This window comes from Pseudophryne corroboree, chromosome 2 (genome assembly GCF_028390025.1).
Source record: "Pseudophryne corroboree isolate aPseCor3 chromosome 2, aPseCor3.hap2, whole genome shotgun sequence".
NCBI lineage: Eukaryota > Metazoa > Chordata > Amphibia > Anura > Myobatrachidae > Pseudophryne > Pseudophryne corroboree.
The window spans coordinates 259,984,693-259,998,579 of record NC_086445.1 but is presented as its reverse complement, the minus strand read 5'-3'; the positions used below and the strand labels follow the sequence as shown (position 1 = coordinate 259,998,579).

At 48.9% G+C, this 13,887-nt stretch overlaps 1 protein-coding gene across 1 annotated transcript in view; it reads right to left on the bottom strand.

Annotated features, from left to right (window-relative positions):
• The window catches only part of FKBP11 (FKBP prolyl isomerase 11), a 107,524-nt gene extending 97,480 nt beyond the window's left edge, over positions 1 to 10,044 (bottom strand). The window contains exons 1-2 of the mRNA XM_063952715.1: positions 9,831 to 10,044; positions 5,021 to 5,083 (exon numbers count right to left, since the gene is read on the bottom strand). Of these exons, the coding sequence (XP_063808785.1) occupies positions 5,021 to 5,083; positions 9,831 to 9,938 (171 nt within the window). The 5' untranslated portion in view covers positions 9,939 to 10,044. The remainder of the gene's footprint in view (positions 1 to 5,020; positions 5,084 to 9,830) is intronic.
• Positions 10,045 to 13,887: the final 3,843 nt, after the last annotated feature.

The window sequence follows — 13,887 nt, the reverse complement described above, 5'->3', positions numbered from 1 at the left end:
AATAAAGCTATTAGACATAGATAGTGGTTTGGGAAAGCATATGTATGTTTTAATTAGCTTGTTATATTAGTGTAGTGTGATACTCATTTATTGTGCAATGTAATTACTGCTTATATTCTGACTTCACAATAAGGATAACTTTATAATCATACCAATGGATGTGAAATAGACAACCCACTGACTGGCAGGATGGCCAAGAGCTGAACGGGTCCCAAATACTAGTTTCTATGTTTAGTCACGTTACACATCACATGTGCCTCCTTACCATTAGGGAGGCGGTATGGGATGATTCTTAGCTAGCGTGTACTCGCCTTAAGCCTGCTTTATTAGAGATATGTATTTATTTGATTAAAGCCCAAAACAAATATTTCCTGTGCTTATGACTGGGCTACATGTAATGTCACATATGCCTGGTGTAAACACGGCGTCCATGTTGCTGCTGCAGAGCTGAGAACATCCTGCAATAACATCACAATGGTGCATTTTTTAGTGAAACCATTTTACGTCTGCATTTTGCATGTAAATGGGCTCAAGCTCAACCCAAACCCATTAAAAATGAGATTTATGGTAAGGACTTACCGTTGTTAAATCTCTTTCTGCGAGGTACACTGGGCTCCACAAGGAATGACATTGGGGGTGTAGAGTAGGATCTTGATCCGAGGCACTAACAGGCTAAAAGCTTTGACTGTTCCCAGAATGCATAGCGCCACCTCCTCTACAACCCCACCTCCGAGCACAAGAGCTCAGTTTTTGTTAACCAGTCCAATGCAGTAGCAGGTAAAAGAGACGACAACTGTTAGTAGCCACATACACCACATTCTCACGACAGGAGAAAGTGTCAGCGGCAAATGCCATACAAACCCAAAGAAGCTAAGTGCGTCAGGGTGGGCGCCCTGTGGAGCCCAGTGTACCTCGCAGAAACAGATTTAACAACGTTAAGTTCTTACCATAAATCTCAATTTCTGCTGCGGGGTACACTGGGTTCCACAGGGAATGACATTGGGGATGTCCTAAAGCGGTTCCTCATGGGAGGGGACGCACTGTAGTGGGCAAAAGAACCCAGCATCCAAAGGAAGCATCCTGGGAGGCGGAAGTATCGAAGGCATAGAACCTTATGAACGTATTCACTGAGGACCACGTAGCCACCTTGCACAATTGTTCAAGGGCCGCACCACGGCGGGCCGCTCAAGAAGGTCCAACAGACCGAGTAGAATGGGCTTTGGTGGTAGCAGGAGCTGGAAAGCCAGCCTGTACATAAGCATGTGCAATCACCATTCTAGTCCATCTGGCCAGGGTCTGCTTGTGAGCAGGCCAGCCACGTTTGTGAAAACCAAACGGCACAAAGAGAGAATCAGATTTCCGAAGGGATGCAGTTCTCTTCACATAGATACGGAAAGCCCGTACCACATCCAAAGACCGCTCTTTGGAAGACAATTCAGGAGAAGCAAAGGCCAGAACCACGATCTCCTGATTAAGGTGGAAAGAAGACACCACCTTAGGTATGTACCCGGGACGTGTCCTAAGAACCGCCCGATCACGGTGAAAAATCAGATATGGGGACCTACAAGACAAGGAACCCAGATCCGACACCCGTCTAGCAGAGGCAATAGCCAGCAGAAACAATACCTTAAGAGAAAGCCACTTAAGGTCTGCAGATTCAAGAGGCTCAACCGGAGACTCTTGCAACGCCTCTAGAACCACCGACAAGTCCCAAGGAGCCACAGGCGGGACATAAGGAGGTTGAATCCGCAACACACCCTGAGTGAACGTATGAACATCAGGTAAAGTTACAATTTTTCTCTGGAACCAAACCGACAAGGTAGAAATATGAACCTTGATGGGCCTTCGTCTGGCATCCATGTCCAGGCCCTGTTGTAGAAAGGCCAAAAGCTTGGCCGTATTAAAATTCCAGACCCTATGATAAATCCGAGCAGCAGCTGGTTTCCGGGCCTTCAACATAGTTTGAATGACCGCCTCAGAAAATCCTTTGGCCCTCAAGACGGAAGCTTCAAGAGCCACGCTGTCAAAGCCAGCCAGGCCAGATCCCGGTAGACACAATGGCCCTGAACGAGAAGGTCTGGTCGTTTCATCAGTAATTTGAAGAATCATCCTGATAGCCTCCAACAAGTAAGGAACATCCACCTGTGAAACAGATTCCCCATCAGAATTATCAGTATCAGTGTCTGTGGGGTCAGTATATACGCCATCCTCATCAGACGAGGTGTCTGGGATGTTGGTGGATTGTGTGGAAGTAATAGCCCGCTTAGAGGACCCCTTGGTCTTAGGCGGGCAAGGGAGAGATTTCTGTTTAGTCAGTGACTGGTTCAATTGCTGTAACTGAGTGGACAGTTGATCTGCCCATGGCAGATTAACCGCAGGGACCATAAGCGGTTGCACCGGCACAGGAGGTCCCATTGTGGGTGTACAGTAAGTCTAGTTACTAGCGTATTCAATAACATGGAGAAAGTAGCCCAAGGTGGGTCATTATGCACCCCCGTTGCTATGGTCCCACTGGGGGGGTAGGGAACCCCCAGAGCCTGAACCCTCTGCTTCCTCTAATGCGTCTGCAGCGTCACCACCATGCAATGTGGGATCAGCTCCATCTCCGTCGCCTCTTGTAGCTGACATGTCTGAAAGCTCAATTCAAGGCAACCCGGTACAATATCAGCAGCACAACACCTGACAAGAACCCCCTGTGTAGTACAAACAGAGAGTTCCAGAGGTATTATGGTGACTAAGAATCACAGAGAAAAATACACAATAAGTATATCTTGTGAAACACCAATATTAGGTAATAATCCTGACGCACTTAGCCCCCTCAGGTTACAGAATATAGTGATAGCAATCTAAGTGAGATACACGAAATGGAAGTCAAACAGCAGCTATATGCACACACACATAGTCACATTGTACAATGCAGAAATTATGACATGCAATAAAACTGTATTGGACTAGCAATACAGAGTAATACTAAGTTTAGCTATACACTCAATAGTTATAACAATGCACAGTAAAGACTGGATGTATATCACAGGATACTTGTACTAAATAACTCTGACTAAATGCACTTTTCCTTAACTAACACTGTCAACAGACATGTAGAATACTTAAGTGTCCTGTAAAATGCACAGCGCTGACATGCAGGCAGCTTTACAGAGGAGGATTTGCCCAAACAGTCCCAGGATCAGCTCAGCTTGACCTAATGGCGCTCCAAACGCTGACAGGGAGTGAGGGAGAGAGAGATATGCAGCTCCAGGGCGGGAACATTTACTCTAAATGGCGCCTTTTGCTGGACTTCACCACCGGGTACTGTGGGCCTTAGTAAACGGATTTTTGAGAGAATCCGACCTGTGCCCTTGCCCTGGTGGTCTAGTGGGGTCCCTGTACTGTCACAGTATCCACGCCAGCACACGCGGCCCGCCTCCCATCGGCCGCGCCGGATCGCGGTTTACAGCGGTTCCCGCCTGAGGGACCCACTTACCTCCTCCCTGATTGCAGCCACGTGATCCTGGAGAGCTGCGGTGGTGTGTGTGCCTGACTGAAGAAAACCGGAGCTTCCGCTGTAAGTACCCGGCAACCAGGGCGCGGGAGTATACAGCGCCGCTGGGGGAGGTGATGGAGCTGCAGCAGTAGATGTCTAACTGACATCTAACACTCACAGTGTCTCTGCTGCAGCCCTTGAAGTCTTCATTTTTCACTTAAAAAAGCTCTTCTGAGGGCTGCCGGAGCAGCCCACCTGTTGTCTGCCTGCACTGCATGGCACCAACTACAAAACTGAGTTCCTGTGCACGGAGGTGGGGTTATAGAGGAGGCGGCGCTATGCATTCTGGGAACAGTCAAAGCTTTTAGCCTGTTGGTGCCTCGGACGAAGATCCTACTCTGCACCCCCAATGTCATTCCCTGTGGAGCCCAGTGTACCCCGCAGCAGAAAGTTTAATTTTTACCTCTAGCACTTTTTTGCAAAACTTTCCACAGAGGATATTTAAAAAAAAAAAAAATATCCAAAGAGTATATCCAGTGGATCTAGTAAATGGATACATTTGTGAATGGTTACAGCCATGAATATGGACAGGAAACATAAATGGGGATACGGTCAAAAGGTCGACATGAGTTTTTCCCATTTTTTCCCCCATTTTTTTTTAACTCTTTCATACTTTACAATCCACGTGGACTACGATCGGGAACAGTAACCTGTGCCGAGCGCAGCGGTAGCGGAACGAGGCACCTTGCTGGAAGCATGGCGAGCAAAGCGCCATGCGAGGGGACACGGTGCACTAATTGGGGTTCCCGGTCACTTTACGATGCAGACGACACAAAAAAAAAAAGTTAAAAAACCCTCATGTCGACCTTTTTCCATATCGACCTTGTTCACGTCGACCTATTTCAGGTGTCTACCTAGTCACAGTCGACCTAATGACTGTCGACTTTATGACCCATACCCAATAAATGACATATGCTAAAAGCAAAGACATTTGTGATATAAAGCAAATGTTCTGCTCTGTCTAGGTTTCTGATGGTAGACCCAAAAGGTATTTTTATTTTTGTAACATGTTATTGGGATTTCTATTACCTCATGCCACATAGAAACGTGGAAAACGTGACCTGTTCTACAAAGAATTCTCGCTAGCGGTTCATATCTGTTTTTTAGAATTCTATGGAACGTGTCTGAAATGCAGAAGCTGTGCTCCCATATGTGAAAGGGTTAGTGGCACTAAATACTGGTTTTATTAAACCAACTAACAAAAATGACTTAAAGAATTTCCCTGGTCACTGACAGATATCCTATGTGACTGGTGCATTTAGCTATAGACTAATATGTAATGCTTTCTGTACTGTGTTATTGCTGTGTGGTGATGTTACTGGGGATCTCCTTTACAGAAGGGTTAAACCAGCAGCAGACTGGTCTCCACCCCCTGTCCTGCCTCCTCCCCCCTGGTTGGAGTGCTGACGTGTTATTGTTGTTACACATGTTGTACCTTAGGCCCAGATGTGGCCTTAGGGAAAGTGACCCAAAACTCACCGTGTAGTGAAGTTGGATAGTATCACCCCACGCCACTGTGTCCACACACGACTCTGGCTTCTCCTGTGGGAGATAAACATGAGGGGAAGTGACCCGGTGCAGAGTGTGAGGTGCAGTAACAGTACATGGATTTAGGATTGCTACAAGTACAGAGGACTGCATCTAGGGCTTACACCAATATGAATAGCTGTGCAATCATTGCCAGGCTGAAAGGGATCACAATGACAACACTAGTGGGGGTTACCGTGACACATATAAGAAAGCAATGGGAGATGAGACAAGTAAAGCAGCAGAGATATGATGACAGTGAATAAGCAATACACACTGACAGCAGCCCAGCAGGAGGTGCATGCAGCAGCAGCACAGGTGGAGGACAGGGGAGAGCTGCACAGCCTGCCTGGAGGAGCCTCAGTAACAGGGCATGTAATATACATGAGAACTGCAGTCAGGTTGGAATCAAGGTTAATTAAGCAACAGATGACACATAAGGTTTGGATAGACAGATTTTTGCAGAGTTCTGTTTGAATGGAGATGTGTAATCCTATGTAACATGGACATCAGGTAACGTGTAATCTGAAAAGTGACAGAGGACGTGAGACTGGTATGAGTGCATGTAAGTGGAAGGAATGTGTAACAGAAGATGCAGAGAAGGATGATATATGGGTATGGGAAAGGTGTAGTAGTGGGTGTTAGGCTGTTAGCATGTAGAGGTGAGAGATATCAGAGAGGGGATGTTCCCAGCTGTTACGTGCTGTGCCCTTTGTGACAGATGCAGTAGATACAAATAGGGCATGGAAGTATAATGATGGCAGCGAGAGGTGAGAGGTACGGGAAGGACATGATCCCAGCTGTTACCTGTGTGCATTGTGACAGATGCAGTAGGTATAGAGAGGGACTACTTCCAGTGTGCTGTGTGACAGATGCAGTAGGTAAAGAGAGGGACTACTTCCTGCTGCTGCCAGTGTCCTGTTACCTGTGTGCTGTGTGATAGATGCAGTAGGTACAGAGAGGGACTGCTCCCAGTGTGACGTTATCTGTGTGCTGTGTGACAGATGCAGTAGGTACAGAGAGGGACTGCTCCCAGTGTGCTGTGTGACAGATGTAGTGGGTATAGAGAGGGACTACTTCCAGCTGCTGCCAGTGTCCTGTTACCTGTGTGCTGTGTGATAGATGCAGTAGGTACAGAGAAGGACTGCTCCCAGTGTGCTGTGTGACAGATGCAGTAGGTAAAGAGAGGGACTACTTCCTGCTGCTGCCAGTGTCCTGTTACCTGTGTGCTGTGTGATAGATGCAGTAGGTACAGAGAGGGACTGCTCCCAGTGTGACGTTATCTGTGTGCTGTGTGACAGATGCAGTAGGTACAGAGAGGGACTGCTCCCAGTGTGCTGTGTGACAGATGTAGTGGGTATAGAGAGGGACTACTTCCAGCTGCTGCCAGTGTCCTGTTACCTGTGTGCTGTGTGATAGATGCAGTAGGTACAGAGAAGGACTGCTCCCAGTGTGCTGTGTGACAGATGCAGTAGGTAAAGAGAGGGACTACTTCCAGCTGCTGCCAGTGTACTGTTACCTGTGTGCTGTGTGACAGATGCAGTAGGTAAAGAGAGCGACTGCTCCCAGTGTGACGTTATCTGTGTGCTGTGTGACAGATGCAGTAGGTACAGAGAGGGACTGCTCCCAGTGTGCTGTGTGACAGATGTAGTGGGTATAGAGAGGGACTACTTCCAGCTGCTGCCAGTGTCCTGTTACCTGTGTGCTGTGTGATAGATGCAGTAGGTAAAGAGAGCGACTGCTCCCAGTGTGCTGTTACTTGTGTGCAGTGTGGCAGATGCAGTAGGTACAGAGAGGGACTGCTCCCAGTGTGCTGTTACCTGTGGGCTGTGTGACAGATGCAGTGGGTACAAAGAGGGACTGCTCCCAGTGTGCTGTTACTTGTGTGCTGTGTGACATATGCAGTAGGTACAGAGAGGGAATGCTCCCAGTGTGCTGTTACCTGTGTGCTGTGTGACAAATGCAGTAGGTACAGAGAAGGACTGCTCTCAGCTGCTCCCAGTGTGCTGTGTGACAGATGAGGTAGGTACAGAGAGGGACTGCTCCCAGTGTGCTGTTACTTGTGTGCAGTGTGACATATGCAGTAGGTACAGAGGACTGCTCCCAGCAGCTGCCGATGTCCTGTTAGTTGTGTGCAGTAGGTACAGAAAGGGACTGCTTCCAGCTGCTCCCAGTGTGCTGTTACTTGTGTGCTGTGTAATGGATGCAGTAAGTACAGAAAAGGACTGCTCCCAGCGTGCTGTGTGACAGATGCGGTAGGTACAGAGAGGGACTGCTCCCAGTGTGCTGTTATTTGTGTGCTGTGTGACATATGCAGTAGGTACAGAGGACTGCTCCCAGCAGCTGCCTGTGTGCTGTTAGTTGTGTGCAGTGTGACAGATGCAGTAGGTACAGAAAGGGACTGCTTCCAGCTGCTCCCAGTGTGCTGTTACTTGTGTGCTGTGTAATGGATGCAGTAAGTACAGAGAGGTACTGCTCGCAGTTTGCTGTGTGATAGATGCAGAAGGTACAGAGGACTGCTCCCTGTTGCTGCAAGTGTGCTGTTAGTTGTGTGCAGTGTGACAGATGCGGTAGGTACAGAGAAGGATTGCTCCCAGCGTGCTGTGTGACAGATGTAGTATGTACAAAGAAGGACTGCTCCCAGTGTGCTGTTACTTGTGTGCTGAGTGACAGATGCAGTAGGCATAGAGAGGGATTGCTCCCAGTGTGCTGTTACTTGTGTGCTGTGTGACATATGCAGTATGTACAGAGAACTGCTCCCAGCAGCTGCCAGTGTGCTGTTGGTTGTATGCAGTGTGACAGATGCAGTAGGTACAGAGAGGGACTGCTCCCAGTGTGCTATGTGACAGATGCAGTAGGTACAGAAAGGGACTGCTTCCAGCTGCTGCCAGTGTGCGGTTACCTGTGTGTGTGCTGTGTGACAGATGCAGTAGGTAAAGAGAAAGACTGCTCCAGTGTGCTGTTACCTGTGTGCTGTGTGACAGATGCAGTAGATACAGAGAGGGACTGCTCCCAGTGTGCAGTTACTTGTGTGCTGTGTGATAGATGCAGTAGGTACAGAGGACTGCTCCCAGCTGCTGCCAGTGTACTGTTAGTTGTGTGCAGTGTGACAGATGCAGTAGGGACAGAGAAGGACTGCTCCCAGTGTGCTGTGTGACAGAGCAGTAGATACAGAGGGACTGCTCCCAGTGTGCAGTTACTTGTGTGCTGTGTGATAGATGCAGTGGGTACAGAGGACTGCTCCCAGCTGCTGCCAGTGTACTGTTACTTGTGTGCTGTGTGACAGATGCAGTAGGTACAGAGAGGGACTGCTCCAAGCTGCTGCCAGTGTGCTGTTAGTTGTGTGAAGTGTGACAGATGCAGTAGGTACAGAGAAGGACTGCTTCCAGTGTGCTGTGTGACAGATGCGGTAGGTACAGAGAGGGACTGCTCCCAGTGTGCTGTTACTTGTGTGCTGTGTGACATATGCAGTAGGTACAGAGGACTGCTCCCAGCAGCTGCCAGTGTGCTGTTAGTTGTGTGCAGTGTGACAGATGCAGTAGGTACAGAAAGGGACTGCTTCCAGCTGCTCCCAGTGTGCTGTTACTTGTGTGCTGTGTAATGGATGCAGTAAGTACAGAGAGGTACTGCTCCCAGTTTGCTGTGTGATAGATGCAGTAGGTACAGAGGACTGCTCCCTGTTGCTGCAAGTGTGCTGTTAGTTGTGTGCAGTTAGTTGTGTGCAGTGTGACAGATGCGGTAGGTACAGAGAAGGACTGCTCCCAGCGTGCTATGTGACAGATGTAGTATGTACAGCGAAGGACTGCTCCCAGTGTGCTGTTACTTGTGTGCTGAGTGACAGATGCAGTAGGTACAGAGAGGGATTGCTCCCAGTGTGCTGTTACTTGTGTGCTGTGTGACATATGCAGTATGTACAGAGAACTGCTCCCAGCAGCTGCCAGTGTGCTGTTGGTTGTGTGCAGTGTGACAGATGCAGTAGGTACAGAGAGGGACTGCTCCCAGTGTGCTATGTGACAGATGCAGTAGGTACAGAAAGGGACTGCTTCCAGCTGCTACCAGTGTGTGGTTACCTGTGTGTGTGCTGTGTGACAGATGCAGTAGGTAAAGAGAAAGACTGCTCCAGTGTGCTGTTACCTGTGTGCTGTGTGACAGATGCAGTAGATACAGAGAGGGACTGCTCCCAGTGTGCAGTTACTTGTGTGCTGTGTGATTGATGCAGTAGGTACAGAGGACTGCTCCCAGCTACTGCCAGTGTACTGTTAGTTGTGTGCAGTGTGACAGATGCAGTAGGTACAGAGAAGGACTGCTCCCAGTGTGCTGTGTGACAGATGCAGTAGGTACAGAGAAGGACTGCTCCCAGTGTGCTGTGTGACAGAGCGGTAGATACAGAGGGACTGCTCCCAGTGTGCAGTTACTTGTGTGCTGTGTGATAGATGCAGTGGGTACAGAGGACTGCTCCCAGCTGCTGCCAGTGTACTGTTACTTGTGTGCTGCGTGACAGATGCAGTAGGTACAGAGAGGGACTGCTCCAAGCTGCTGCCAGTGTGCTGTTAGTTGTGTGAAGTGTGACAGATGCAGTAGGTACAGAGAAGGACTGCTTCCAGTGTGCTGTGTGACAGATGCAGTAGGGAGAGGATGGTAACTACTACTGGCAATAATAATGATGAGGACAGGTGAGAGCTTCATGTGTTGCTACATGTGTAAGGTCATATACACGTGGACCTCTACAACTTCTTGTATGCCTGCGTGCAGCTGCACTTACCAGAGTCTCAATAACTAGATCGGTGATATTATCACTCTCCGTTTCCTCGGTCTCCGCCCTGATCAGTGCAGAGGAGCAGAGCAGAAGCAGGACGAGAGCCCCGACCATGGTGTGAGCGGGGGAGATGTGACAGCTGCCGGGAGAGAGAGGCAGCAGCGATAGTACCCAGCTGTCCGGGAGCGTGGCAGAGAAAGAGAGAGGACGAGAGGAGGAACTGGCTGCTGCAGCACCGCCTCTATTGCCAGCCCCCAGACCCACACACCGCAGCCTCCATCATCCCGACCCGACCTATAATACTACACACAGTCACACACCTCTACTGCTCACTGCCTCCCACACACCTGCCTGTGCAGCCGGGTCACATCTTCCAACCTGTGTCATCATCATTACTACTACTACTTCATGTGTGCTGGTAGAGCAGTAGTGCTGCAACACTCTCATCTGTATTATTACGGCATGTAAAGTACAACTATTAAGAATGATTTATTTCATTTATGGTGGATGTTATGTCACGGTAATAATGGGACTCGTACTGTACATCAGCAATCGCTTGCAGTAATACTACGTTTTGCAGGTGATTTTGTACAATAAAATTGGCAATGTAAGGGGCTTACTTACCAGTGGTGTAACAATCAGCCAATTTGCAGACCGCTATTTAATGGTAAAATGAGCACGTTCATGATTCGCAGATCTGATCTTTAATTGAAAATCATCTGCCAATCACTGTAAAATATCGGCAATGTATGGGTTCATATTGTTGTATTGGAGAATTGTTAAATCTGGATAATCTGTGAATTTTACGGCAGGATGTACCAACTTGTTGCTGTAGATCAGGCTTTCCCAACCACGGTCCTCAAGGCACACCAACAGTGCATGTTTTAGTGATATCCAGGCTTCAGCACAGGTGACTTAATTAGTAGCTCAGTTATTTTGATTTAACCATCTGTGCTGCAGCCTGGATATCACTAAAACCTGCACTGTTGGTGTGCCTTGAGGACCGTGGTTGGGAAAGCCTGCTGTAGATCATGGGTCTTCAACCTGCGACCCTCCAGCTGCTGTGGAACTACATATCCCAGCATGCCCTGCCTCAGTTTTAGCATACCTTAATAGCAAAACTGTGGCAGGGCATGCTGGGATGTGTAGTTTCACAGCAGCTGGAGGGCCACAGGATGAAGACCCATGCTGTAGATCCTACCACATATCGCACCGAACATATGCACTTTATATATGTACTTTATACGTATGCGATTGGTTTTGCGAATTACAGCTCTTCCAATGGGCGGGATGTACTAAGCGGAAAATGCGGTAAACTCCCTGTTTACCGCATTTTCCTGATGTACTAACCCCCGGCCGGCAGGACAGCGCCGCGGCGGGGTCCATAGATGCCTATGGGCTTCTCTCCGCGACGCTGTGTGAGGGATCCGATCGGATCCCTCCCAGCATGCCCTGGGGCAGCCCCCGTCACCCCGTGCATGCGCCGACTGACTCCTTGGGCCGAATCCCGGAAGTCAGGCTGCCGCTGCGCATCGCGGAGGACTGCTCTTATCGGAAGAGCTGTCCTCCGCAATGCTGATCGCATATGTTAGTACATATGCGATCAGCATCGTGGCGATGGGCGGCGATGTACATTAGTACATCCCGCCCTATAAGAGATGTCATTCGCGATGTGCTCCATTCTCTGGACTTCTAGGTTTATGACCCGGGAGTCCATCTGTGCATGTGCAGAGACATGGCGGCTTCAGGGCATGCTGGTATCGGATCCCTCTGACAGCATTCGATGCAGAGAGAATCCCATAGGCTTCTATAGGGTAACACCAGACCCTCCGCATCGGAAACCCGGCGACCAGGGGTTAGTGTATACGGGAAATGGGGTAAAACCCTGAAAATGTTTTTTTTTACCGCATTTTTCCATTAGTGCATCATGCCCAGTTTCTTGTGATTGCTTATGTACTGGCACCAGTGGCAGATTTTCCACTAGGCACGTGAGACACGACGTACCTTGGATCACCACCTGCTGGAGGTGGCACAACAGGCCACTCCACACCCCCTGTCTTTTTGGGACACCTTCCTTCCTGTTGCCCTCAGCTCAGGGCCAGCAGAACCTGGTACCGTGGGATGGCACTGCAGTGCTGTAAAACTTATCAGGAGCCACGTCTGCCAGAGGTGGATAAAAGCACAGCTGAGTTTGGCTGAGCTCCTCTATTCAGTGAGTAAGCTTCAAAGATCACCTGCGGCCAAACCTTGAAAAATGCTGGCTATTTCAGGTGGCGGGGTCAGGCTGGCATGTAACTAGGCCCTGACCCAACTGCAACAAATGGCGATATTGCAGAATTTGGCCTCGTCCCCTGCATACAGAGCCTGAAGTCCCAGGTATTATCTCCTCATCATGCCCACTTCACCAGGAAGCGGGTGGAATGCGGGAGATCTGGCCACTCATCCGTGGGTGCTGTGGGCTGCCTGAAAAATTGTGAGTCTTCCGCAACTTGCGGAAGAGTAGGCAGTTATTATTTACAAGTGTATTCCTTGATCCCAGCATGAGTAAGTTGGTGACCTCGCAGACAGGGAGAATGCAGAGAGTGCAGCTAGTGTGGTAAGTATAATGGGTATAATGAGCAGTGGTGGATTGGGGAACCTGTCATCTTCTGTTTTTCCCTTATACATTTGCTAACCCCACCGTTCTCACTGCCGAGAGATCCCACGGGCCTGGGTACTAAGGGTGTGTGGGTGGTATTTGTCCCATTAAAAAAAAAAGTTTCACGCAGAGGGGGTGAGATGCAGCAACATCAGAATTCCGGTCAGACTTAAAAAATAAAAATAAAAAAAAATAATTTTTGGAGTTTTGACCACATTTCCCATATGCACCAAACTCCAGAAAGTGAAACTTTCCGGAACTTGGACCCAGGGCCGGGCGATGAGGTAAATAACTCAGGAGGCACTGGCTAGTACCAGAGCCAGATTTATACACAATATATGAGCCAAAGGGTTCATTTGGGCATTATACACAGGTGCAGCAGTATAAACTGTTGGAAAGTTGGTGAGTTTTGATTAGAGATGTGTGGACAAGGTAGGCAGGTGAGGCACCCTGGCACTGCACTTGTGGCACTGTCTCACCTGTCATAGACTTTTTACTCCAGAGTTTTGACTATACAAATGATTAGAATAATACATTTTTATGTATATACTATACGTTATATAGTCAAAACTCTGGCATATACGTTAGACCACAGCATGCTGGGGGCATGTCTAGCACACGAGAAGCACCCATTCACAGGAGCATGGTATGCCTCCCTGCCAGGACAGTAGAGAGCCTGGCTGGTCCCAGGTACTTTTCAGGGGGCATGGCCTAATCACAGGAGGCGTAGCCATGCACCTTTAGAAAAAGAAATAAAGTTTTTTTTTTTTTATTCTAAGCATTTCATTGGCCACACTGCAGCCCCAAAGAGAAGCTGCTTCCAGGTAAGGGGGAGAGGGTACCTGGGACCCTTTATCAGGCCTGGGCTCAGGTAATTTGTACCCTCTCCCCCCCTCTCTCGGCACCACTGAGTACGACAGGAAAGTCTCTGCCTCTGCTTGGACCAAGTAGGAAACACCATCTACAGAGTAAATGTGCAGACTCCTTCCTCTCTGCAGCACAGTAGACTCTGCGCCTACCATATTCTTGGTGACTAATTTCTGCATCGCTGATCATGGGCTAACATGGAGTACGGCTTTATGACCAATGACATCACACCGCCACATGACCTCATGTAGGGATACATCCGGCGTGAGCCACATCTGAGCCACCTGGAATAGCCCTGTGCTGCCAGGCCAGGCTTCAAGGAGGTGGTGGGAGTGGTGTGCCAGGGCTCCGGATTGGTCCCAAGTCCTGACAGCGGAGGAAGCACTGCACCCACTATAGGGCGGTGTCCCTGTGCAGCTATTCCACTGGAATGGGCCTCTAGCTGACCCTGGGTGGAAGCAATAAAAATGTTTCATCAAAGTCCAACCTGATCCCACTTTAGAATACTCCTTTACTTAATTTATCTTTTTGCATATTTGTTTGTTAAATTACTAAAGG